Genomic DNA, 27,402 nt, shown 5'->3' on the forward strand with positions numbered 1-27,402 from the left:
GGGCGGCCCGCCGCGCTAGGGGGCGCCGATTCGGGGGGGGGTGTGGGGGGTGTGTGTGTCCCCTCAGGGACGGTGCGGAGCCAGCGCTGCAGTTCAGCTGGCTCTGGCGGCAAAAGTACAAAAAAGAAACAAAACACTTTTTCTTTTTTTTTTTTTTTCCCCCAGTCAGCGTCTTTTTCTGGATCCACAGTGTGACCGCAGGCAAGGCAGAGGCGCTTTTTATCCTTAAAACCACTGGTCTATTAACACGTACATTGTGTAAGGCTCAAATAAAGGTTGTCTGGGGTGAGGTGAGGTGACACGAAGCCCGCCGGGATCGTGCGGTGTCCGCGGGGACCTGCGTTGGCTTAAAACAAACTTTGAAAGTTTTATTACAATACTTTAAAAAGAAGTAAACATCTCTTTTACCACTACCTATATATTCTCACTTTTCAGTATTAAAGAGCAGTCCCTTGAAACATAATCCTGAAAACATTTTTCAGTGTATTGCTCTTCCCACCGATATTTTTTTTATATACTTTTACCTGCATGTGTACAGAGGAGAAAGGAAAGCCCAATTTTTTATTTTTTTTTTAATTTTTTTTCTTTCAGACAGGTGATTTGGACAGATTGATGAGACCAAAAAATGCTGAATTAAACGCAGCGGTGTTGCCAGCTTGCACAGAAAGAACCTCTTTTGCTGAAGACGCCCTGGCATCCTTTGCAAGTGTTGTCCCAAACCTGTGAGCCCTCCAGACTCCCAAAAGAGCTGGTGGAAGAGCCAAAGAGAAAGATTAACACCAAAGAAATCTGCACTGATATCCTGCATCAAACATCAAAAATACATTTGAGAGTATTGGCTGCCCTGGCTGCTTCTCCCATGGGTGTATTATGTTTGTCTTGGGCATGAATGTGTGTTTGGGACAAACTGTTTTCATAGCCCTGCTAGTTTTTTTCATGCTGTCTCAAGGACATTTAATATAGAAACCCAGAAATATTGCTAGAATATTTTTTTTTCTCTTACATACTTTAAGAATAAAATTCTTTTTCAGCATTTCTAACACAGAGGTAAAATGTGACTGAAAGTAGTGCAACGCTCAGTTTGAATAAAAAATAAAGGAAGAGAAACTTCAGATTATAAAATTCAGCCCCCAGAACGTAGTTCCTGTACTTAGTGAAATGTAATTGCAGTTGATTAGGAAAGAATGACGCGTACACCCTTGACGAGAGATGGGGAGATATGCCCAGTGATGACAGCATTCAAGCTGGGCTTAGGGGAAAGTTCAGGATCAGCTTTTACATGGGCTTCGTGCAGGCTGCAGCAGCTCACTGCCCCACCATTTCCCAGCATGTTTTCTGTCGGAGCTGGTCCTCACCTCTGTATGTGTCCCAGTGTGCTACATCACCCTAAAGGTGCCTAAACCCTCAGAGAGGTACATAAAACACCTCCTGCCTGCCAAACCTCCCGTCTCAGCCTTCCTTTCCTGGGTGCGTGCACCTCTTCCTCCTCGTAGCTCCATGTGTGGAGCTCTCCGCCTTTGGTGGAGCTTGGACCATTTCAAACATCAGGTGAGAAAGCAAGCCAGCGCTTTTCCAAACTATCCATACGCCTCGACTGAGTAAACAGACTAAGGCAGACAGATTATTCTCCACCTGACAAGTTGGGCAGATGGTTAAAATTATTTTCTCTTGCAGAATGTACCTGCTGGAGAGCCCTCACAGGGGGATGGGCTGCTCCAATCGGCTCCATGGGGAAAGGGGAGATGTTTCTGCAAAATGCTATGTTTTTTGTGTGGCATGGTTTGGGGCTGAAAATAGACTTGCCGGCTCCAGAGCTTAATCACAGTGTCCCATGCTGAACTTGTTTAGGTCTATGGGTTTGCTGGGTTTTTGTTCCTGTTTCCAAGAAAAAGGCCGTGGGAACATAGTAGAGCAAATAGCATGTTAACATGTCTCTCCTCCCACAGAAGCACAATTCACATGTACGTCTGTCTGTTTGGACAGTGATAGCCGAGTGTAAACCAGAATCCATCCTCGCTTCAGAGGAGCTGAACATGAGGCACCTCTGGAAAAGCACTCTGTAAGGTAGCACATCAGTGGAAAAGGTAGGTGAAGAGGGGGGATTATCAGGCAACAAATCTGCAGATTTCCTTGGGAAGGCTAGTGTAAATAAAGGTTGTGAACTAGGATTTAAGTAGGTGATTCTCACGTCAGTTTTATCTCTACATTCCAAGTATGAGATGAAAAATGCATGGCCTGATTGCCAAGCTGTAATAGAGGTATTGCAAACAATTTAATTGTTTAGCAAAGGAGGGAGAAAAATGAATTATTAGGCTGAAGCACTAATGGAAATTTTAAGTATTAATAAATAAATATTTAACAACAAAGTTGGTTAGTGTTTGAAGAGTAAGCAACTCTACAATCAGAGTAATACAAAGCAAAGTAATTTCTTTTATTTACACCTAAAGTTACAATTAAAAGTCTTTCAAGATTACATGAACAAATTGTGATGTTTAGTTTCTGGTTTAGACTACAGACTTGAAAGAAATTCCAGCTGTGACAAATTTAAAACGGATATACTGAGTAGGAATAAAGGCAGATGCACACAGCCAAGTGCAACGCCACATTGTTTAATTAAACAAATGCCTCATTTCAGAATAAATGAAATCTTGGTAAAAATTCTCTGCAGTCTGCTGCTGCTCTTAGGTTTCCCATTCCGTGGTGTCTGTCCCTCTGCACTGACATCTGCTGCGCTGTGAGTCACGCAATGGTTTGCACAGGTGAGAATTCTCCAGATTTTATTTTGCATCTATCTTCTTTCAAATGCTCAGCCTGCACATGAATATAATGGGAGGGTCACAAAATATTAGGCTCTTCATTCACACCGTTGATGTTTAAATCCACTGTTGTCTCTCTGAAACGCCCGGGCAACCATTGCCTATTTCAGAAAATGCCCCACATTCAGAAGTACGTTCAGGACCAAAGCTCCCTTGACTACACAAACGCGAGCAAGAGTGGTGGCTTTCAGGGGAAGCTGTTACAATATGAATGGAATAATAAAATATTCCTTCAGCCAAAGGAAGAGAGAGAATGACTTGGCACCCCAACAAGATGACGCAGCATTGCCAAAGTGGTTTCTCGAGACTACTATAATGGCATTGTCTGGCTGCCTCTCAGACCCCCTTTTAACAATTTGTCTAACCTTTTGACCAATTTCAACCAAACTCTGTGGGAAAGCAGAGCTCTTCAAGAAATGAATGTTTCTACAAGTTTTGTGTGGACAGGGGCAAGGAAGACTGAAACATGTGCCCTTTGCAAGGCAAAGGATGCTGTGTGAGCATGGCGGCCGGGCAGCTAGCACATGCAAACGTAGCGTGGGGTTAGAGCAAATGCTGCCATTTGCACGACTCCTGCTCTGGAGATGTAGGGAGAGATGAGGGTGGTGTGGATGGAAACACAGAGCATTGCAATTCAACTGTCCTAAGGAGCACATATAGAGATGAGCTGGAGTTACCGTGGTCAGAGTGGGCATGGAAAGGGCAGCACTTGCTAGGAAACATGGATTCCTTCATTGTGCTGCTCAGCAGATGACTTGCTTAATCCAAAGGCTGAATTTTCAATGCACAGGTAATAAGCCATATGTTTTATGGCCATAGTCATTGACTTTACTGGTAGATCTGGAGCACACCTGTGTACTGGGCAGCCCCTCATCATATTTGACCTGTCTAGGGTGATGGCTGGTGGTAAATTGGAATAGGTGGTAAAAGACGTTTCGAGACACTTTGCCAAGCTGAGGACTGCAGTGCTTTGAGAAAGAGCACTAGTTCACAGTGCAGACTTCGGCTCTTTTGTGGATCCATATTCATTATTGTGCTACAAGTGAACTTGGCAAGCAAGGGTTTGGAGCGCCTGCTTTGGCAGCTGGGAGCTCACACCCAGGGTAAGCACACAGCTCCTTTACAATAGTTTTTGCCACAGAAACAAAACCTGGAAAAACAAAGAGGGCTCTGCTGAAAGGGAAGGGGACTGCTGAGGAACTGCCTATGGGGAACCCAGGATGGCTGGAATCCACATCTCACCAACAAGGTACCACAGGGGCAAACGCAATGACATCTTGCAACCTATAGCATGGAGAAGAAATGCAGACTGACTGTTTCTCTGGATGTTGGATGCGGGGGTGAAGTCCAGGGAGCATTCAGAGTTCTCTTGGGAAGGAGTGGGAAGAGCAGATCCCCTGTTTGCCCTTTCTCTGGTGCCTACCCCAGACTTGAGGTCGTTTTCACCTCCGGCAGCTGTGCTCACATGGGCTTGGTGGGAGACACGGGTAGCCGGCTGTCCTGCAGCAGGCTCTGCCAGCCTCCTGATTTCTGGCTCTTGGGGATGTATGCTCGCTGTGGGAGGCATGTGCAGAGCTGTCGAGAGCAGAAGCAGTGCAGGCAGCCTGAATCCCATTCCTCCAACCCTGTTTCTCAGCAGGGCACTTATTCCAGGGCTGTATTTCCCTTTGATTGATTACCTCTGCCATTGTGGGGCTGACATCTTACACGGGAGTCCTGCTTGGTCCCTTATCATGGGAGCGTGAGAAATGATCATTCCCCAGCGACACCCATTGATAACAGTGAATAATAGCCGGGAAGCGAGGCAGACGATAGTAGGAACATGCTCAACGGAGGTGCTGTTATTCTTGGGACAGGAGGCTTCTGCAGAGGAGGAGGAGAGTTTGGAGGGTGGACGGGGGGGTGGAGGGGTCCTGTCATTGCTGATGCTCTCTAGGGCTCAGCAGCTGGAGAGAAACATTGGCTAAGGATGGTCAAAGCTGGGAAGGAAAAAAAACGAGGAGGGGAAGGGATGAAGTGAAAGGAGCTAAGAGCCACGCTGGAGAGCATACAGACAGCCCGGTGACCTCTGGTGCGCGAGGGATGAAGGAAACAGCCCGTGATTGACTATGTGGACCATCTGGGTGATCATCTTCTGTATTTCAACTGTCCTGGTAGGTGCTCAGAGTTATTTATTCCCACTTGCATGAAATCACATGTTGTCTGAGTAAGTGCACCTCTATTCCATGAAGTCGTGGTGGTTTTGTTTAAAAAGGTCTGTGTAGAAGCTGGGATTTTTTAATTTTACTCTTGTTTCTGCTCCTTCCTGCGCTAATTGACAGTGGCCAGATGGCTAGATGATGGATGCCTCAGTTTACCCACCTGTATAAAGACAGCAGTGTTACTAACTTGCTTTGGTAAACATAGCAGGTTCTGTGATGAAGGAGAAAAGATTTGATGCCATTTAGAGAAGCTTTGCTGATTTACACCAGCAAGCAATCCCCTAAGGGGGAATGCCCACCACTACCAAAGCCTCCCTTGACTCAGATTGAAGGAATGCAAACTGATGTTTGACCCACAAAGTTTGGTTTCTTGCTTTTAGCTTTATCACTTTACTGGGAGTTTATGTGACAGATTGTCACTGCTGAGCTCCGGGTGCTCAGACCCGTCAGGAAGGACAGCTGAACCTGGGCTGTGATGCCCATGTGCGGCTCAGCTTATTTGTGTTTTGAAAGCATATAAAAGCAAGACTGAAATAAGTCCAGTTTGAGTGTGAGAAGTTGGAAAAGGATCAAACTCCTGGCAAGTGTAAAAAAATCACTGTTTCATTGCAACTAATGGAAAAATCAATCTATGTGTCCCAGCAGGGGATTTGGTTCAAACTGAGAAAACCTGAGCTCTGCCTAAATATTTTAATTGCAGAGTGAAGGCAATCAGCAAACTTTTTGCCTTTTGATCATCCTCCACAATAAAAATAGTGACTTTAATGGTTTTCTTGTCATTTTATTTTCTTATTAACTGTTACCTACAGGACTCTGTAAATAGATGTCATTGCTCAGGGTGCCACTGAGAGCATCTCCTTCTGCTTGTTCTCTTTCTAATCCTTCAAAATACCTATTTTGATCTTGCCAGGCATCTTTTGTTCTCCTTTAAATCCTCTCGTTAAACTAAACCCACTTACTTTCAAATTAAATAGCTGTGAATTCTGTGGCTGCAAATATTATTTATATTAAATATTGTTTAGATCCGTCCATTTCACAGGCTAAAAACTGTAGTCGGCTGTTGCTATCAATATGACGAACTGCAGCTTTCTGCCTGTTCTGGACATCTGTTTATCACAGCTATTTCTGTTTGGAATTATTTTGGTTCCTGACATTTTCTTTAAACAAAACATGAGGATGTCTTGCCTCCTCATCAAAATCTGACAGCCTGTGAGCTGGGAGCTGTTTCAGTGAACTGCTTAGGAAAAGACCAAAAAAACCCATGTAGAGGAGCCCATTTTCCTCCTCGATTTCAAGGTGCGGGGGCCGTCTGTTTGCTCCCAGTTGCGGACGGTAAACACGAGCGAGACCAAGCGCAGCTGGCAGCAGAGTGGGGTTATCTAGCTGTGGCACGGGAAGCGGGATTTGGCATCGCCTGGCAAACAGCCGCGCCGGACCTGTGATGGCCCCGCTCGCACAGAGCCTGCCCCGTCGGATGCCGGCGTTGGCAAAGACCGACCGAGGGACAGCGTTTGTGGAAAACAAGGGCTTTAAACCAGCACTTGGAAGCTCTCTGCTTTCTCTGGGTTTAAAATCTAATTACGCGCATGTCTGTTACCAGAGAGCAGTGTCTGATCAGAAGAGTAGGGTGGACATCACTTGGTGGGGTTAAACACTAATTGTAAGGCATCAGCACACCATATTCCTGCTTGAGCACACATTTTATGTCAGAAATTAGTGCTCTATCAGATCATCGCAGTGGTCTGCACAGCTGGATGTGCTAAAAGCATCCAGCCTCATTCTAGCCATAACGATATAACGTAGTCTTTAAATCTCATGTTGGAACAAAATCTTTCTTAGGCCCTACATTTCTTAAAAAGAAACAGTGACCACAAGATGTATAGCCTTGTTTAAGGTGAACAGTTTTCCTGTTTCTGAGATGATTGTTACTAAAACGTGATTGCTAGCATTTATTTTTACGTACGTTCAGTATCATGAACAACCTGCACGCAAACCAGACCGGTTTTGTTGGCCGCTTCAAATGCTCAGTACTAATATTGGTTTTTAATGTATTTTCAAGGTAATGTTTGGACAACAATACTATAGTAGAAGTACGTTGTATGTCTTAACTGTCACGTTTGTACTTGTGAACTCTGAAAATGTACTAAATTGCTTTACTATTGGTAATCAAATAGATAACAACAGAGAGTTATAAATAATGCACATTCAAAAAAATCTGTCAAGATTTAGAAATTATCAAATTCAGCCTTCAGCTAACAACTAAAACTACTAAATGCTATTACATTTCTTTACGCATGTTACTCCAATCAGATATTTCTATTTTTTCTGAAGATTAAATGAATTTTTAAAAGTATTTCTTCCCCCCCCCCCCCCCCCAAATATGACATGGATTAAAAAACCCACATTTAAATCCTGGCATCAGATGATAGTTTATTTCATCTGAATTCTTTGCATGTGTGATTCCAGCAAATTCATTACATTATGTAAACCCAAATGGGTTTTAGTTTATTTATTTCATGACACACAAAGGGAGAAAGATGCTGAAGTTAACACAACAGACAATTAGATGAGGCATGATACACTGCTGAAAAGATCAAACTTTGTTCAGAAATACAATACCCAGAGTACTTCCAGCTGAAATGAGTGGGAATATAGTTGCTGATGTCCCTTAGGCTAAAATTTAATTGTAGAAAAGGAATAGTTCTCATTACGAGGTTTTCAGTGATCATTCTCTCTTCTAAATCCAATCTGAAAGTGATCAGCAGTGCTACAAGATTGATTAGGTTGAGTAGTAATATCATGCTGCTGGGTTAATTTTTCCTGCACAAAGTACATAAAAAAATTATATCTGATACTTTTTAAATAATACATCTTGATGACTTGCTTTTAATCTTTTAAGTATGTGTGTGTATATATGTATGCATACATATATACATATAAGTTCCATAGCGAGAATTTATAAAGATTTTCGGTTTTGTTCATGAGGGAGGAATTATCTTATTTGTTATAATGAAAACCCGCTTATATTAGTATTTTTATTGTCAAAAATAATAGAAAGTGGTAAAATAATAGAAATAGTAAAAGTACTTTTTTACTGCAAGACATAACAACCGGGACCTTGTCCTGCAAATCATTGTGCAATGATTTTTAATACATGCCATTTTAATGGTGGGTAGCTGGTTTGTACATTAATTTTGGTCCAGCCACATATAACATAAACTGCACATTTAATTGCCACATCAGAATTGAGTTAAGACTAACATTTCCATGCTGCTTTGTGAGAAAGGAGGATGGGACAAGATGGGAAGGTGAGAAAATGACCTTAGGACAAATTACCGTCTAGGTTCTCGCAAAAATCTGGGTGAGATTCTGCTTTCAGGTTGGCTCCTGCAGCTTCATGATCAGCAGCAGTGAAACAGGCTTGGGTGGTCTGCAACCAGTGGACGTATTTGGGTCACTTGTGCCCAGGAGAATGACCTGCCAGGTCTATGGTTTAACACTGCCAGGGGCGAGTAATTAATTCCCTGTTGCTTTATGAGAGTCCAGCAGTGCCCTGGATGTTTCTGCAGCCTTTTGGAAGAGCATCCTGCTCGTGTACTTAATTTAGCAGAATAGCACATTCATTTTTCTCAATAACAGTAATGTCAGCAAAAGAGAGAAGGCAGAAACTCAGTCTGTGCTTGCCTGCTGCTACTATAAAAAAAGCAGACTTAATTAGGAAAATTGACTGTATTTCAAGGAAATTGAATGTATTTCAAGGAAATATTGCCCACAATCACTTGATGGGGCTGCAGGGGGAATGTGAGCATAAGAAGGGTAAATCTTGTTGAGGAGTTGTAAGTTTTAAGACGAAAAGTGATTCCACTGCTTTTAAAATTTGCAGATCAGAGCTGTCCCACCTGTTTGTGACCTCCTGAGTGTCCTGAAAAAGGAGGAAGAAAAGTGTGCTGAGACTCTCTCCCTGGAGGCACAGAACAGAACGCCTGAAAACAATCTACTGATCTCAGGTAAAGGCTGAATGAATGTACACAATAAAAACTGCTCTCAAGTGAGCTGAGTGGCCTCAAAATCAGATACCCCACTTTCTGCCCCATTGGAGGCATGCACCTTGTATGCATCTCTCCTTCAGGAGCAGAAAACCAGGTAAGATCTGTTAAAAGGCTCCAAGAGTGCGATTTTGACCTTACTGTGACAGCAAGGGTCATAGGAGACTTCTAACTCAGCTGCTCAACTGCAGTCCTCACAACTAGGGAGCACATCAGCAACAAAATCCTGCAAATTGCAGATAATTTAGAGTTCTTCTCATCTTGGACAAGGATTTTTTTATAAAGTCAGCCCATTAAGTGCAAATTTACTTAACTATGTTTGCCTTCAAAATCAATGAATACCAGCAGCCAACATTTAAATCATGTGGCCTGACGGTCTTTGTTACTTCCTCCTTGTTCTAACTTACTGTCACATAACAGAGCTCTTGCATTTCAGAGAGGGTTTATCATCATATAAAGGAGTTTTTTGGCCTGGGAAGGTCTTGTGTTACTGAGTCCTCATCATGTAGACAGCTTTCCTTTCACTGCTCAGCAAGCACGTTCATGTGCAAGGGTTCTCAGAGAGATAACTGCAGGCAATTAGTGAAGCTTGCCTATGAACTGAGTGTTAGCTCCCCCAGGCAGCAGCTGGGTCAACATCTCACAGGGTACGTTGGATGGAGGCAACAGATGTGACTATTTTTTGTGTGTGACCAGCCATTGCCACCAAGGATGAGTTTGTGTCATTCACAGCATCTCACAGACTGAACTGTTTCTGGGTGACTTTTGTGGACCATGACATGGCAAGGTCCTCACCAGTGTGGAAAGTGAAGGAACTCCTGTGAGATGTGCTGTGTGCAGGGTGTCCCGGCCAGAGATAAGCTACTGTGTGGAGCAAGAGTTGAGGTTTTTCTTAGGTTCAAAGCCTTCCTCTCTAACAGAGACCATTGGAGACACAGAACTGTTTCACTATGACTTGGTCCAAGGGCAGGACTCAGAGGGACGATCTATTGCCTGGTTTCTTAGCATGCCTAGCGTTTTTCTCCACCTTTGTTTTATGCCTGTGAGCAGACTGATGGGTGTGAGCACAGCTTCAGGGCATTACGCCCATGTAGCAGTGACAGGGTACCTTATGGCAGGTTATGCCAGATGCTCCAGAACACAGATCTGTCGCTTTGCATATAAGAAGTTTGATGATATGAATAAATCAGCATTGTTTGTTTCCTTCCCCGGTGCCCTTCGCTGAAGAGGAGAGTGGTTTGACAACCTATCTATTTTTCTGCTTTGCTCCTGTGACATGGCTCTAATGGTGAGCTCTGCATTTCCTCTGCACCAGAGCTCCGAAGATGCAAGCAAGTTAAACTTCACAGGGCCATGCAGGTGTGGACCAGCACTAGCATTAGCAGGCAGTGCCATTTTACAGATGGTCTCATTTTGTCTCAGTAAAATACTAGTTCCTCAGGAGAGACTTAATCCAGTTTTAAGTTGGATCCAAATTCAAAAATTCCCCTGAAGCCTTTTGTTACTGGAAATTTTTAAACAGGATAATTCTACCCTCTGTGCCCCTCTCCCCAAATCTACAGAGATAGAAGTTAAAAGTATAGGATCATGTTAAATCTTTGAGAAAGCATTTCCAATGGCTGTCAAAATTGCTCTTCTAACAGCACAAGTCAGATCAAACAAGGTGCAGTGCTGTGGGCTCAGGGCAGAAAGCTTTAAGCTGGAAGTGACCCAAGTGACCAAGCCTGTCTCTGTAACGCTGCAAACACACCTCCTGGCAGTGAAACCCAAGAAGAATAAACAGAAGCAAGATGCACATCTTTCCCCAAGTAATGGTTCCTGAAGACAGAGACTAGGAACTTCCTTCTGCTGGTCCTTACACAAGGAAGGTTTGTTACCTTGGTAAATTATGGAATAATGCTTTTATTCTGGGAAATAAATAATCTGAAAATACCTCCAGCCTTCAATTATCTGCATGTCTGAGGTCTGTGCAGAGAAAATCCCATACGGAGACTTCCGTTTCAAGAAGAGAGAAACAAAGCTCTGGGGACTCAGTGCATGTCCTTGGTGGTTCATGCAGGGAGAGACAAAGGCAGCTTTGCAGGGTGTAGGTTGCCTTCCATACCCCATCCTTCCTGCACCTACCCCAGAAGCTTTGACTGGTGCAAGCAGGAAGAAGGGCAAAGCAGGGCACAAGCTTCCACTGCGCCATCTCTGCTGCGGTGCTCACGTCTCTGTGGAAAATGGCACAAACACCCAGATTAGTTGTGGGTGAATCAAGCACAAAGTACCTGAGCAGTAAGTGGTTTTATCCTCCTGCAGCACAAGGAAGAAGGGCCTCTGCCCTTCTGATGCCCTTAGATTGCAGAAGGAATAAATGCTACATTAACGTAATCCAAGTTGTGGAGATGCTCCTTTTTTCTCATGAGCAAAGATGGAATAATTCTCTCAGGTGCAGGGAGCAGGGGAGGGAAGCTGCTGGAGGTCTGGGACCTCTGGTTGTGGTGACACCATGTATTGCTGCTGGAGGAATGCTCTGTTTGCCATTTGAGGGAGGTCCCAAAGAGCAGAGGGATGTCAGGGAGATGCCGCTGTGCTCTGCCTCCACCCAGGAGGCTCTTTAGCTAGGTAGGGGTGGGTGCCACTGGCTTTGCTCCTGAGGAATGGCAAGAAGCCCACCTGCAGTAGGAATGGCTCAGCTGGTTTTTGTTTTCTCCTCCCAGGCAGAGACCATCCCAACATCATAATTTTGCCAGATTTTGCTGTGCACTGAGTCTGATTTGGGGGCTTTATGCCAGTGGTGTTGGCATGAAGGTTCCATAATCCAAACAATGCAGCATGGCTAGGCATAAATATCACCCAAGGTGACATTCCATTTGTCATTAAACTATTGCTTTGAAGTGAAAGGTTACCAAGTCCTATAAACATTGTCACAGGGAGGACACCAGAGCTGAGGTGCCCTGTGAAAAGCTCTGTAGTTCCAGGCACTAGGACCGTTGGGCAGGAGGAAACCATTACATTTCTAGAAATGTAAATATTTTTGTCAGGCTAATGGAGGCTGGCCTTATAAAGCATGAAGCGTTTGAGGAGAGCACTCAGCACTTCTTCCGCTCCACTTTCAGTGAGTGTGCAGGGCGTTTGGCACATGCTGAGACCTGCCAGGTGTAGGGTGGTCCTGGCATGCTCCAGTGGCCTCTTTTTTCCCTGTCACATTACAAAACCCACAGACAAGGCTTTGCAAAAACCAATGATGGTGAATGGAGGCAAAAGGGAACCAGCCTGAATGCTTGCAGGAGAAGAGCAAAATAAGAAAGACCAGGATTGCAGTTTCTCTGTGCCACAAGGTCCTTATCTATTAACACTCTGCATTGCGGATCAAAATTCATGCATGCCAGCTTCAAGCACCTAAGCAAGACTGAGATCACCGTCACGCTGTGCTCCATTGACCATCAGCTCCCTGCTGCCTCTCTACCACTCCTACCAGAAGGCAACACGGCCAAGCCAAGGGCGCAGCTGAGAAACCCCTCACACCCTGACTGTAGGAGGGGACCACAACAAGCCTGTCCTTAACATAAGCAGCTCCTGCACCTGAGGGAAATGGGGTGGGTTTGGGCAGTGTGGGTCAGTCCCTGCAGCTGATGGAGGCCTCAGGTGGCAGAAGGTGCAGGGAGGGCAACTGAGCCACAGGCTTGTGCCTGCAGACAGCCCGGCGGGACTCCAGGTTCGATGGTTGCTCTGAGATGGGTCCTCCAACAGGCAGGTCACTCTGTTAGAGGCTTGGCCTTAGAAAGAACAACAGTACAGGCAGATTTACCAGCATATTTGGTATGAACCCATATTTTGCCCTGGTCTGTAAATGTGATGATCTTTGCTTTACAGTCCCAGAGACTGACAGAGCTTGGCAGAGTTTTGCTCTCCTGCAGCAGAAAAGCCACTGAGACCCCCAGCCAAGCCCAGCGAGCGGTCTGTTGGCGTTACTACAGCACGGTCTTGGCATAATGAAAGGGACAAAAAGCAGAGGGGTGTTTATGGTGGTACAAGGATGACATGGATACTGTTCCTCTCTGCCCTTTCCCTAGTATCATTCCGAAACTGTTTAAACTCCTCGTCATGTTGTATCTTTTTCTGTTTACAAAAGGATAATGTAAGGAAAACATCAGGGTCACTCAAAGTGGAAGCTTTATAAAGACTGAAAAGTGAGCTAAAAAATTCACAGCTGGTTTCCTTCATCTTTCCAGGGCCATACAATAGTTACCAGAAGGCAGACGTGTAGGTAAGGGTCTGATACAAAGTTCACAACGGCCCAGGTTGCTCTTTGTCTGGCTAGTAGAGACTAGTGGAGTCAAGGACCAGAATGGGATGGGCCTGGAGCTTGCTGGGGCTGGTTTGAAGCAAGCAAGACCTGTTCTGTCCTATCCAGGACTTGACAGGTCTCAGCAGGACTTGTTCTGTCTCATCCAGCTTGCTCTTCAGAGTACTGAGCATCTTTGCTCCCATAGCTGCCTTGGTCCTTGGGAGACATTGCATGGTGTTTCATTGCTTGGAGATGTTTAATAGTGTTTCATTGTTGGGAGAAGTTTCATGGTGTTTTGTCACTGGGAGATGCTGCATGGTGTTCTGTTGTTGCCCTCCCCCCCAGGCAGATGTGCTGGAATGTGGGATAACATGAGCTGCTGGCCTTCATCTGCCGTGGGACAGACTGTCAACGCTCACTGCCCCGAATTCTTCCAGATGCTGACTGGGAAAAAAGGTAACAATAAAAAGATGCTTTTCTTGCCCAGGTGGTTTTTATTATTATTTTTTTATTATTATTATTTTTAAAAAACAAAATCTGTTACAAAGATGCCACTGTCAGGTATGAACTTGAAGTGAAATTGTGTCTCCGCTTCTTTTAAAGACCGATGGTCACTTAGCAGCTACATTTCCAACACTAAGTTAAATGTGGGAAAGCCTGGAATTAAAGCAGCAAGATGTTTTAAGTGTTTATTTTTCTTAGCCAGGTGGAGAAAAGTGCAGGAAGTATATGCTATCCCGAAAAGCAGATTTTTAGCATGGTTCCTTAAAGAAAAATGTTTTCTCCACTCAGGCTTTGTGTTTATGTATTTCTGCCCATCCTTCCCCTTCTAACAACTCTCAGAGACTCTGGCTGATCTCAGCTGAGCTTGACAGGGACAAAATTTCACCTAGCATTATGTTCATACAAGTTTTGGCAAAACAGCCAGCCAGGTAGGGGGAAAAGTGGGTGGTTTTTTTGTTTGTGTGGGGGTTTTTTTAATTTTTTTTTTTTATTTTGCCTCCATCAAGAGGAAATCTGCACTGGGGGTTCATCCTTTGGCTGTGACAGGCTCCACACAAGTGGCACAAATTCATGGCAAGTCAGGTTTCATGGCTCACAAAAACTTACTTAAAAAGAGATGAGCTCAAGCAATGTTTGTTGTCCTTTCTCTGGGATTTCTAGGCTAGAAATGAAGTGAAAGTTATTCCTAGTATACTACAGTAATCATGAGCCATTAAGTAGGACTTTCTGCCTGCTTTCTCTTCCGTTCTACTTTTCAGCAATGCCCAAGAAATGTGCTTACATTTCTCTTTAGTGAGTTAATGATTCAAATTGGAAGAAGGTTTTGCATTCTTTGGTTATAGGACACAAATTAGTGAGGTCCAGTACTTACAGAAAAGCAGACAGATCCATTTTATGGAGGGAGGAAAGGGAGACAAAAGTATTAGGCTGTCTAATAAAGATTAGATAAGTCAGAGGAGAAGCACTTAGTGGTCTTTAAATAAAATCAGAAATGAGCCCTTCAGATTAAAATAAATACCGTGGTACTTTCTGTACGCACAAACAGTAGCTGCCCATTGAATCCTATAATCTGGTTTAAAGACAGGGGATAAACTACACAAAGACACAGATCGCTGAAGAAATCATCCATCTGGCATGCGCTCACAAATCTTTAGCATAGTGATACCGGCCCTTAAATGCATTAAATGAAATCCTTGCTGGTACAGCCACTAGAGGGAACTGCTCCCTGCCTCTGGCCTTCGCACCCGGGAGGAAAACAGGAATTTGTACATCCAAAGGTCATAATTACATCTCAAATGTGCATTGCGTTATCTTGCACATAGTCTAACAGCTTTAAACTTTAGTTGCCCTCCTTATCGAGAAGCTGAGAGCTGTGCTGCTTCTGATAAGCAATAACCAGAGTGACAGTGTTCCAAACAGAAAGCCAAGACACGGTCCATTGGCATTTGCATCTTATTTTGGCCTCTGCCTCTGACATCTTGGGTAACAAAGTCAGCAATAGTTTATTCTCATTCTCATAGCCACATTCTTCTCTGATTTTATACTGCGGTTGGCTTGTGACTCATGCATTTAATTACTGCTACAGTTGTCGTCCTGTTTGAAGCAATTTTGCAAAAGAAAAACAAAAATCTGTTTGCTTGGGGGAAAAAAAAAAGCAAAAGTTTTCTCTCTTCACAACTTACAAAGCAGATGGGGAGCCACAAATGCCAAAGACCCATACATTAAGGGATGCAGATAACTCTGAGCTCTGACCAAACCCTGGTCTCCATGCTGTTGAGCTTTGTGCTGACATCTAGACTTGCATTTGTAGCCCAGACTGTCTGGCCTCTTCCCGCATAGCAGACCAAAGAAACAAAATACTCTGGAATCAGGTAGCATAACTGAAGTTCACATCCAGACCTGCACATTGTGTCTCAGGCAAGAAATGAGGAAAGGTGTGACGACTGTGAGGATTCAGAGGCAGAGGAGAAGGCCACATCGGATAGCCCCAGTTCCATGGCCATCCCTTTAGCCTTCGTGTTCCCCCTTGCCTAGGCAACACCGAAAGACTCCAAGGCACCAGTAAACACCAAGCACCGACGGTCAGACAGACTGCAGACCCCAAATCTGCTCCGAGTGGGGCATGCTGCAGTTTCCCCAGTGTGTATGTCACCCATAAGCAAGTAGCATTGTTTAAAATTGTGTTCGTGTCCATCAATATAATATGTCCTGCTTACTCTCCCATGCTTTGCATATAACACAATTGCACATGCACACCAACACAGAACTTCACCTCTTCTTGTCTGATCCACTTTGACATCCTCAGGCAAAAACCAGTTACAGGCATGTTTACAAGCACAACACTGCTCTGAGTTAAGTACATGTGTCTCAATAATTGAAGCTGAAGTAGAGAACTTGCCACCATACCAGTCCCTTGCTGGGTGTCAAGGCGGGTTGCGAACTGTTTGGGAGAGCTGCTTGTCTCCTGTTGTTGCTGCACTGCAACAGGCTATAGAAAACCTGGCTTAAAAAGCAAGCCTAGTCCTTCCTAAGCTGGAACAAGATGTTCCTAAAAGTATCAGAATAATAGTCTGACACTGACACACCCAGAACTCTTCCCACTTGGGGATCTCAGCATGTTAGCTGTGCCTTGCAGTTTTACAGAGGTGAGTTCAAACCAAGTGCAGAATTGCTGTCAGGTCACCAGAATTAGCCCAGAGGTAGCAGGAGCCCTGACTGTCCTGACAGTCCCAGCAGGGCTCCGAAGAGCATAAACTAGTGCCAAATACTGCTGCATATGCATGTCCCTCCATGCCTTCAATGCTGCAGGGATGTTTTGCAGGAACTGAGTACCCTAGAGTCCCCATAAATAAATGTGTGGGCAAAAATAGATTTTTATGGTGCCTTCTGGCAAGGCTTCTACTAAGAAGCGCTGCTGATTTCAGGCACTCTCTAAGTCCTTCCTAGTATTGCCTTACTGCAGCAAAGCCAGGATTTCACTCCGTGTTTCTCAAGTGTGGCTCCTACCTGACAGATTAATGTGATTAGGACAGTGGGCAGTGGCCTTACTTCTTTGTGAAAGTTTCTCTTTTCTTCAGCGCATAACACACATGCCTGCCTGCTAGGGTCATTTTCTTCCAACGAGATTGTAAGGTGTGTAGAGCAGGACTTCCCACTTCCACTTTAGTGCCAAACATGAATATGGATGTGTTCAAACATGTCCTATTCAACCATGTGCAACATGCTGGGGATCCATCACACTCAGCTTTAGGAGTCTAAAAGTCAGACGTCCCAGCAGATGTGGGTCAGACAAACTGCCGTCTGCGGATGGCTGTCTGAAAATGAGATAAATGCTGCAAATGCCTCTTTTTTTCCACTGACTAGAAAGACAGCCACAAGGGACACAGTTGAACTCAAGAATTTAGCTTTCAGAAGTCTAACTTAAGTGAGGAGAATCCCATCCTAGCCTTTAATTTGCAAGTAAGCAAGGAAATCAACAGTGTAAGATAATGCCCAGACCTGGCTGTGGGGACAAGCCTTTTAGTTTTCATTTAAATTTCACCAAACATCTGTGACCATCTGAAGTTTTGTGTTCTCTTCAGACCATGACAAACCACAGTAAGGAGGTGGGAGCATTCAAGAAAGTATCAGGTTTGCATGGAGTATGAATCTGTGATAGAAAAAGTCATGGTTTTGCTGATCTTGGAATACTGGCCAAAAAACACCAGATGTACCGAACAGTATTATTTATGTTGCAGTTAATAAAAACACATCCATCACAGTCATCCCTGAGTTGGCAAACAATACTATGACCCACACGTACACTGGGCAAGTATCAACATAATTAGCTCAGCTGCATTTCACCTCCAGCTATGCAGAGTGCACTGCCTGGGGGAAAACATTCTCTTTGCTCTTGGAGCAACCCTACACATTGGTGACTGACCTCCAAGGAGAACAAAGATACAGTTAGAAATGATCACACACCTGATTTCATCTTCTTTTGTTGTTACCACACAGGTTTTGTCTACCGAAACTGTACGAGTGAGGGTTGGTCAGATCCATATCCGAGACCCGATATCGCTTGTGGCTACAATGTCAATGACACAACAAATGAAGCGAGAGTGAGTCTGAGTGTCTGTGACCGCAGATCTGCTGCTTGGGGACACCGGGGCAGGAACGTGTTAAGGAGGGACTGAATGATGTTGTGATTTAACTCAGGTGGGGTTATTGTTACAGGTGTTTTTCAGCTTAAATGCTTCCTCCAAATGATCAGAATGGGTTGCTCAGGGTAAAACTACAGTAGCTGATTTTACAAGAAAATTTATTTCTTAAGCAAGAGGAGACTGATATGGGCTGATTTCTATCAGACAGTCAAATGTAAAAGTGTGAATCAATGTTCCCCTGCAGCATTCCTATTTCATGACTCTGAAGACCATGTACACCATCGGATACTGCACCTCCCTCGTGACGCTGATGATAGCCTTAGTGGTCCTGGTCTCTTTTAGGTGAGGAGAAGCATCTCTGGTTTGTGTTTGGCCAGGACTTCTGGTCATCTCAGCTCACCCAGATCCTTCTGCTGGCTTTCAGGGCAAGTTAAAAATTGAAGTATTTCTGAAAATCTTCACAGAAATCAGTGACAAAAATGATCTCTCAGTCTTGTCTCCCAGAAAATGTCAGGGCTGCTCCTCATATTGTGCTCTCCTGTTCTTTCCAAAATGCAGGTGGATGTATTTTTGCAGACTGATGTTTGCACCCCCTCCCTGCTGAGGTCTTTCCATGACTTCAGTGTCCCCTGGCAGAGTGTCTTTCACCTTGCTGTTCTTTTCCCCACTTGAAGCTGTGGCTAAAACTTTGCTCTAAGTCCTGCTGCACTGACTTCTGGGAAGGTGTTTCAGGTTCACAGCAGCCATCTGACAGTTGGCTTATCTTCATGCATCCTTATAACCTGGAATTTGTACTTTGCTGCTTATTCAGTGAAATTAATTTTCCTTACAATGTCAGGGAGGCACCTCTGGACAGAAGGAACCCCAACTACTTTGCAAACTTGTCTTCAGGGTGCATGGCCTCCAGATCCAGATTATTTGGAGATTTAATACAGAAAACATGTCAGGCAAACCTGCACTGTGCAGACAAATCAAATAAATCCACCCAGGTGTGGATAAACACCTTGGGTTCACGTTACTCCAGAAAGGAGGGAGGGAGGGAGGCTAGACCAGGCACATTGGCACGAAATTGCAATTCTTCTGGCAATGTTCAGCTTGTTTTAGTACCTGAGTGGAGCAGATGTGACTTCAGCTTTTTAAAATCTTCTCTAGGATATCCTTCTTGGGAAATGCATTAGTCTTCCTTTCATGGACAGAAAAACAGCGTTCTTAATTTGTCAGTTTAGCATTAATAAGGATTGAAACTTGCTGTTTACAGCCACAAGCTACCCATATTGGCTAGAAATGTAATTTCATGGGATCGATCTCTCTTTTTATAACAGACGACTTCGCTGTACGAGGAACTACATCCACATGCATCTCTTCACATCGTTCATTTTGCGAGCACTGTCCAGCTTCATCAAGGATGCCGTTTTGTTTTCCTCTGAAGACACAAATTACTGCGGGGCATACACGGTAACTTCTGCCTTCCAGCTTGCTCCATGCCTCAGATTCCTGGGAGGATCCTAGCAGTAGTTAGTGTGCAGGGAAGGAAATCTCCATCCCAATTTTCTATTCAGCATAGGGAGTTATGTGAAAAGAGAGGTATGTCCGTTCTCCATCACTCAGTCCTGCATGTTGGTTGTTTCTGGTGGAGATTTCCCTGTTTGGGAGTATTCTACGTGGCTGAGGGAGGCGTGAGGATGCAAAAGCAGTCCAGGCTGGACCATACACACAGAAACCTAGGTGCAGTTCCTCCTCGCTGTAGATGCCCTTACAAGTATTGGAGCAGAGGGCATCCAGGTCAGTCTGAAGTAGGTACCTACATTCATCATCTTGATTACATTGACTTGATGGCCACAGAAGACATCAGGGGTTGAGCACATTGACAAAAAGTGCCTACAAATGGGTGTCTCAAGCTGTGAACGCAGGATACACCACCAAGGTGGAGATTCTTACATGCATTCTAGATCCTGGTGGATAGGGCTGGCAGGAAAAGTGTGAGAACACATTAAATATTGCTGACATATTACAGTGTGAGACCTGATAGTAAGATATGGATTTGCACCCAAGACCCTGGAAAAAGAACCTCCTAAATTTTGATTTCTTTTTCTTGACAACAAAGTATCTTGAAAATTGGGGGGGGGGAAGGAGGGAGCACTGGAGACAAATGTTCAATGCTTTAAACCAAAAGATAGGAATTAGGGAGGAGAGAAAAAAAGGGCTATTGGTTGGTTGGTTGTTTTACCTCCCAGTTTTGCTGGATTTTTGTTGCTGACCAAGAACATTTTGAGCAAATTTTAACTTGTTTTCGCTGACCCTTTTCCTTAGGAAAAAAATTACTGACAAATACAGTCACGTGCTTCTCTAAGGTGGTAATAGTGCTACTGATACTAATAAGGTAGTAATAGTGGAGCTCCTCTAAGTGAGACAGTAATCCAAACCCATGTGTCCATGACACATTTGGTTCTTACTAGTGAGGTAGTTGAGTGCCAGTCCTGCTTTCTTGTCACGCAAATGCCTGTCTTGAGGCCACCCGTTCAGTTTAGTCCCCTAATGGCTATAAATTCTCTGTTTGCCAAGATTCATTTACAGCTCACTCTCTGTTAGAAGGTAGATGCAAACCCAGGCAGAAGCTAATTATCCTCTCTTTCTTCAGGCTGGGTGTAAGCTCACCATGGTCTTCTTTCAGTACTGCATCATGTCTAACTACAGCTGGCTCCTCGTGGAGGGACTCTACCTCCACACTCTCCTGGTTATTTCTTTCTTCTCGGAAAGGAAGTTCCTTTGGAGGTTCATCGCCCTCGGATGGGGTACTGGTTCTCCTTTCAGTAAGAATAACTGTGGGATTATTTTGCCTTTGGGATGGACTTGCAGAGCAGTAACCAGCTTTTCCAATTGCAGGAGCCCCAACTGTGTTTGTGGCCGCATGGGCGACTGCTAGGCAACTCCATGAAAATATTGGGTAAGTTGTGTGGAGGGGGGGAAGGTGGCACGTCAAGGGGGAGCATGCAGCCCCCGCACAGGCTGCTCCACAGGGTCCTGCTCATTCCTAACCTCTGGCAGCCAGGCAAACCAACTACCACAGCAGAATCCTAGCGTGGGCAGGAGTAGAGGTCCAGCTGAGCAACCTGAGAAAGAGCCTCAAATTTCATTTGAGTATTTTCAAGGGTAGGAGGTAGCCTTCAAGTATGAATTCAGCCCACAATGTTTTCTGCATCTGTATTTGACTTTCTGACTGGTGAACTTTGACCCTTTCTCCTCTCCCTTCCAAAATTTTGAACAGTGGTTGTACTTTAAGGGCAGGATGTACTTTTGTGCTGTGCAGGTGGAGAGTTTTCTGTTCAGAAATGTTAGAATCATAGAATGGTTTGGGTTGGAAGGGACCTCAAAGGCCATCTAGTTCCAACCCCCTGCCATGGGCAGGGACACCCTCCACTAGACCAGGTTGCCCAAAGCCCCATCCAGCCTGGTCTTGAACATTTCCAGGGAGGGGGCATTCACAGCTTCTGAGTAACCTGTGTTGTGCAGCTAAGTGAGAACAGGAAATTAATTTTGTGGAAGAAGGGAACAGGGGCCTGTCTGAAGTGCAAAACAGACTAAACCCCTTTGAAAAGACACCAGTGTTTCGATAACTGACTGCACCTTCTCTTCTATTTTTACAGGTGTTGGGACATTAACGCTAATGCCAATACCTGGTGGATCATTAGAGGCCCTGTAGTTTTGTCTATTTTTGTAAGTCTTTTCTGGGACAAGAAGATTCAAACTGTATTTTCAAATATTGTAAAGTCAGAGATCATCTACTCAACAGCTTTACAAGTGTGTTAATCAACTGATCCTAAGACATGTGCCTGAACTGGTGTGACACATGAATTACTGCTTAAGCAACTTCTGCTCAGCAGGATTTAGTCAGTAACTAATGCCCCGAAGCTAAGTTCACAAGGAAAGCTAGAGTGTCCTCCCAAGAAGCAAGAGCCTAAAGAAGATCAGGTTTCCACATCCTGTTGATTTCATATGAACTTGGCTGGCTTGTGGAAGCTTGTTTTGGACTGTTTCAAAGAAGGCTCCGGAGGAGAAACGAAGTGGCTGTACATTTCAGTACAATCGCCTTTGTGTCTCCCGGTCAATGCCCCTGTCAGCAAAGCCAAAAACAACTTGCCTTACATGACCATTAGCTTTTGTTTTTAGCATTGAAAGCGGCTCACAAGCTGCACGCACCATATCTAAGTGCACTGCAATTGCACTAGTATGCTATTGCTCCTTGAAATAAGGCATAGGCATTGAAAGTCTGTGTGAACCAGCCCAGTACAAAGCAGTAGCAACGTAAAGAACAGTTTGGTACAAATAATACTGAACACCTATGATTTGAGCATTTGCTGGTGGTCACCTTCAGAGCCTTAGGTACCAAGGGGCTGGAGATAGTTATTCTGCCCAACTGAGATGCTCTGGGGCAGACCACTCTGCAACGATCAATCTGAAACTCTCGTACAGAAACACTCAAGCTGCTAGTTACTCTACCTACTGAAGCTCCAAGTGAGAACCCAGGAGTTGTTTGAGGTTTTTGTGTTGCCAGTAGGAGCCATTACATTTGCAAAACACCAACTGCAACACTTGCAGGCTCTCTTGGAAACACAAGCAGCAGAGGTAGTGGGTTAAAGTTCTGCTCCCGTTTACCACCGAGCAATCCTTCACCCCCACAAGACAAGCAGAAGACCATACAAGTGATTCATGATCAACTTAATGAGGCCACAGCATTTATTTTTCTTAATGAATCAACCCTTATGCTCCAGGAGCCACTCAGCAATATTTAAATGCGTTCAAGGCCCAGGCATTCTGCAAGGCAAAAGTACAATTTAAACTTATCTTTTGAGGGCCACCCTATTCCCTTTCAAGTTTCCTCAAAATGCTGATCACATCTAACTTAGCCACTAAAGCAGGAGCCGCCTGCATTGCTCTGCCTCTTTACCTAAAAGAGGCTTTTCTCAAGCCCATAGCCACAAACAAACAGCCAGTCCTTCAGAATTCAGATCTAATCTCTTTATTCCTCACAGCCACAGTCCTCAGCAGTTCAAAGGGCAGAAAATCAACACCGATAAACTCCTTTGTGCTCCTAGGCAAACACTCATTGCTGTGCTGCCCACGGGCAATCCCTCCCAGCAGGAATCCCACCGTCCCCCCTTCCCCAGCAGTTTTTCATCAACAAAAAGTCCTGCTCAGCCTACACGGCTCCTGCCTGGCCTGGCGGGTTAAAAACCCCAGAATCCTCAGACCTGAGCCTCCTTTCCCCCCCTCCCCCCAACACCCCCAAAAATATTTCAGTCTTTCCTTCATGTTCCCCACCCCTAGCTCCTCTCAGCTCTGCTCTTTTCCTCACCCCTCCCCAGCTCCCCAAACTTCCAGCCCTCTCCAGACACCCTCAGCAGCCCAGACCAGTTGCTCCCACTTCATCCAATAATTTCAGAAACCCAGGGACATCCTGGGTCTAGCCCCATCTAAAGTAGACCTGCTTCTCTTAGGGAAACCCACCACCTCGGAGCCCTGCTCTGACACCCAAAGGCACGTATCAGCCACCATGAAGAGAGTGCACCACTCCGATAGTGTTTCCAGGAGTAGGGAAGGGTTAAGGGCCTGCCATGGTGCAGGGTGTTGCAAAAGGGCCGTGGGTCAGCAGGCAGTGCTGGGGGCAGGAGGAGCACAGGGCGACTTCGGAGCCCTGATGCAAAGGGCGGATAAAGCCCAGGTTGCTCCCTGATGTGGCTTTGGCTCCCCTTCAACACCCACTCTTTGCCTGAGGGTCAAACAAGCAGAAACAGCTATTGCTTCACCTTCTCCCAAACCAAGAAACAGATCAGCATTTTTATCTGATATCTACCCTTGGAGAGGGGGAAAATTTGTGCTGACTCTCTCCTATCCCCACTTTTAACCACTTTGCCTCCATCATCCCAAATCATGCTGTGTCTTTTGGCAGGGAACAAATGCCATTTGCAGTCCCAGTTAGCGAGCGGTAGCTCCAGTGCTGTCCCTTTGCTGCCACCCAAAGTGGAGCCAGACTGCACCGAGGCTGTGAACCCCACAGCCAGAAGAGACCCTACCGATGCGCCTGGTCTCACCGCCCTTTGGTGATTTGCCCGGATAATAAGCCCTGATCATCCCCATATCTAAAGCTCCAACAAACTGGTGGGGAAAGCAGCCAGCACCCAAGCCCAGGGTCACCAAGCAGGCTGGAGAGGCAGGGACAGGGTCTGGGATGGAGACAGGGACACAGGCAGGCCAGCCTCAACCCCTGCTCAGCTAAAACACCCCACAACTGGCTCTGCTGATACCTGGCAGGTACAGAAGTGATTACTGGGCATTTGGTTTTGATGTTTGGTTGTGGTGGGTATTTTTCATGTCCTGCCTTGTGGTTTTTTTTTTTCAGATTAATTTCATTCTTTTTGTCAACATTTTAAGAATCTTGATGAGAAAGCTCAGCTCGCCTGAAGGACGGAGCAGTGATTTCAACCAATACAAGTATGTCCCTTACATCACGACTTTATGCCACATGAGCCCACCTGAGCTCCTCTTGCTCCTTCTACACCGGCTTTCCCCTCTGTTTTCATTCCCAGGAGACTTGCAAAGTCAACGCTTCTCCTCATCCCTCTCTTTGGGATCCACTACATCATCTTTGCTTTTTTCCCCGAAGACGCAAGCAGTGGCACAATGGAAATTCAGCTGTTTTTTGAATTGGCTCTTGGATCATTCCAGGTAATATTTGACAAGCTATTATTTCTTTAAAATAAGAAAAAACAGAGCAGAGTCCCAATAACAAAACCAAGCTGTCTGATTTCCCTTGAGATGCCTCGTCTCCATTTAAAAGCTGAAACTGCTGTTCTAATTCTGTGACCATGGTTCTTTTATCTTTTAGGGCTTTGTCGTGGCTGTACTTTATTGTTTTCTTAATGGTGAGGTGAGTTTTGTGTATATAATATTCTTTTTTTATCGCTCAGGCATGCCTCATTAATCAGTAGGATACATTCTCCAATGAATTACATGTTTTATCTGAGGGTTTTCTTCCCAGCTACCTAACGTCACTAGTGAAATACCTCCTAGACCTGGCAAGCCCAAGTAATTGTATGCCAGATGGAAACTTCACCTGTCAACTATTGCAGCCCTTTTGTAAATCAGATAGCATTATTACTGTCTGGGAACAGAGGGTGGGAGTACCATCCTGCACACAGTCACACTTACAACCAACTGGTTCTGATGCGTGCTGCTATTACCTGTCATCCCACGGCTGTTTTCTGTGCTTCATCCTTGGGAGGGAATTTATCAAGAGCTGTATCCAGTCCAGACCCTCGTAAGGTAAAGCTTTTAGAAGAGGGACCGTTTCCTTTGTAGTCGTATGATAACTTCCAGGCTTCTGGGCTAGAACTTGCACTCTGAAATGCTGCTGTTGGTAAAGGTGGGGGGAAGCATTATCCAAATCTGGGAGATCCTGAGGTTATTGGAAAATAATAAAGAAACCCAAACATTAGTGCCTAAGGTTGGAAGAAAAGATCACTTTGAAATGGAGAGGAGGTTTGAAATACTTTGATGTTTAACAGGGTTCAGAAAAAGTGGTTTTGAAAAGAAAATCTGCAATTTTTTTTACCTTAGAGTGCTAAAATGACCCATTTTTATAACTAAAATAAAAATATTGGAAAAATCTAACCCAAACTAAGGCCAGCTAGACTCCGTGAGCGGTTTCACCTGCAATTAAACAGAAACACAGGTTAACAGAAAATTGTGTGGTTGCAACAACAATACCACTAGAAGTGACAAGAAACAGGCCCTATCCTAACCCCTTAAACTGGGGGTTAAATAAATAAATCTAAACCTTGGCGAAGGTAACCCGCTCTCCTTTTCCTGTTATACTGCTCTCTGCAATGCAGGGCTCCAAGATAAACTAGCTGAACTAAGTATTTTGTGACCTTTCTACCTAGGTTCAACTGGAAGTTCAGAGAAAATGGAGGCAGTGGCGTTTAAGCAAACACTTGCGTCAGCATCTCAGCACCTCAGCAAGTAACGGAGGAAGTGGCTTAACTCAAGAGATGCAGACAGTGAGGTCGAGCCCACCAGAGCACAGGAGAACAACCCTCCAAAGATCAAGCGTGCTTTAACACTGTATGCCTGAAGGATATCTCCGTGCTCAGATACACATGGTTAAGTCCCGTGGACCGTGCTGGGAGTCTTGTGTATGTATCCGAAAGTGGGACTTGGCTGTAGATCAATGGTTCTTGAAGCGCATCTGTTCATCTACATCCTGTGTAGCACCAGAGTTATTTTGTAAGGCAAAATGGCTGAAAGATTATGCTCTTCCTTAGGTTTCTGGCCACAGTCATTTGTGTTTCTTTCCACACCGATATTTTTCAGCTGCTATTTCTACCTTAAATGTGACCTTTCATTTTCCATGTGGCTCTCCAACATGTTCCAGGCTAAGCCAGGCTGGTGAGTTTTAGATGTTCGTTATTTCTTCTGCTGTTGAAGCTAGGAGGATGTGCAATTTTGTACGATGAATGTTCCGTGCCATTCTTTAACACAGCTCATGGATTCGAAATGCAAAATTAATTCATCCCTAAAATTTACCAAGATTCAAAGTCTTTCTTTTGTGGTGATGGATGGTGGACACTGAGAACATAAAGCATGGCTGAGCTAATGCTTCCTATCCAGCTGCACATCCATTGCTCAGGTATGCTCCGGTGACGGTGGCAGGTTCAGAGAGTTTTCTTCCTTTGCCTCTTCTAACAGCGGAGATCTCAGAAATAACAGTTTGGATTTTTGTATGTTTTTTGAAATGGTAAAAAAAAAAAAAGCTATTATAGCATATTCCAAGGGTGGCCAAGAAAACTTCAGTAAGATGGCTCTTTTCTGTTGCGTCTGTACTGCTGAGACTTGTCCTGCTAGTCTTGGAAGGGAAGCAATGAAAGCCCTTTAAAACTCAATTGAACTGGACGTTACAAGGTATCTTGTGAAAAACAACACCGTAATGGCTGGCAAAAATCTCTCTACAGTCCATGATCACTCAGCGTGCAGAAATCTTTTACAGCTTTATGTTCGTAAAGATAAAATTGTTAAGCAAATTTCCCTGGTTTGAGTTGGAAAGAGATAAAAGAATTCATTCCACAAATGCAATCAAGCCTCCTACTTGATATTGTATCTGCATTTCCCCAGTTGGGGCAATTCTTGCCTGGTTTTCTTCAAGGGCAAATACGACTAAACAGAAAGCAAGTGGTGTTTATCACACTTCACCCTCCTCCTGATCACCTATAAGACATTGGCAAAACGTGCATGGTATGTCAAATGCTGACCAAGCGGCATTCCCCAACCGCTCTGCCAAAACTGCTCTAACAAGCTTTTATTCACAGCAAACCCTCGTGGTAGACTTCTGCCGTTTTAACAGAAGGCAAACATGCAGAGAAAGTC

General features: G+C 44.6%; 1 protein-coding gene across 2 annotated transcripts; it reads left to right on the forward strand.

The window, feature by feature from the left end:
- The first annotated feature begins 4,734 nt into the window (after nucleotides 1-4,734).
- On the forward strand, nucleotides 4,735-27,111 carry SCTR (secretin receptor). 2 transcript variants are annotated; one of them, XM_075757137.1, is made up of 13 exons: nucleotides 4,735-4,969; nucleotides 8,901-9,024; nucleotides 13,682-13,792; nucleotides 17,837-17,940; nucleotides 18,227-18,324; nucleotides 19,305-19,437; nucleotides 20,621-20,774; nucleotides 20,866-20,926; nucleotides 21,627-21,696; nucleotides 24,380-24,471; nucleotides 24,567-24,705; nucleotides 24,866-24,902; nucleotides 25,923-27,111. In XM_075757137.1, exons 1-13 carry the CDS (start codon nucleotides 4,925-4,927, stop codon nucleotides 26,003-26,005), a joined length of 1,251 nt encoding a protein of 416 aa, XP_075613252.1. In that variant the 5' UTR covers nucleotides 4,735-4,924; the 3' UTR covers nucleotides 26,006-27,111. The 2 variants fall into 2 exon arrangements, with proteins under 2 accessions (XP_075613252.1, XP_075613251.1); XM_075757136.1 differs by having other exon boundaries at nucleotides 4,795-4,969; nucleotides 24,866-24,907; nucleotides 25,923-26,248.
- Nucleotides 27,112-27,402: the final 291 nt, after the last annotated feature.

The sequence above is a fragment of the Balearica regulorum genome, chromosome 6 (assembly GCF_011004875.1).
Source record: "Balearica regulorum gibbericeps isolate bBalReg1 chromosome 6, bBalReg1.pri, whole genome shotgun sequence".
Taxonomy (NCBI): domain Eukaryota; kingdom Metazoa; phylum Chordata; class Aves; order Gruiformes; family Gruidae; genus Balearica; species Balearica regulorum.

Excerpts from the sequence above, each read along its gene's own strand:
- SCTR (XM_075757136.1), top strand. The coding sequence starts at position 4,925 with ATGTGGACCATCTGGGTGATCATCTTCTGTATTTCAACTGTCCTG. Across the intron at positions 4,970-8,900 it reads TCTGTATTTCAACTGTCCTG|ATCAGAGCTGTCCCACCTGT; the intron begins GTAGGTGCTCAG and ends TAAAATTTGCAG. Across the intron at positions 20,775-20,865 it reads GTTCATCGCCCTCGGATGGG|GAGCCCCAACTGTGTTTGTG; the intron begins GTACTGGTTCTC and ends TTCCAATTGCAG.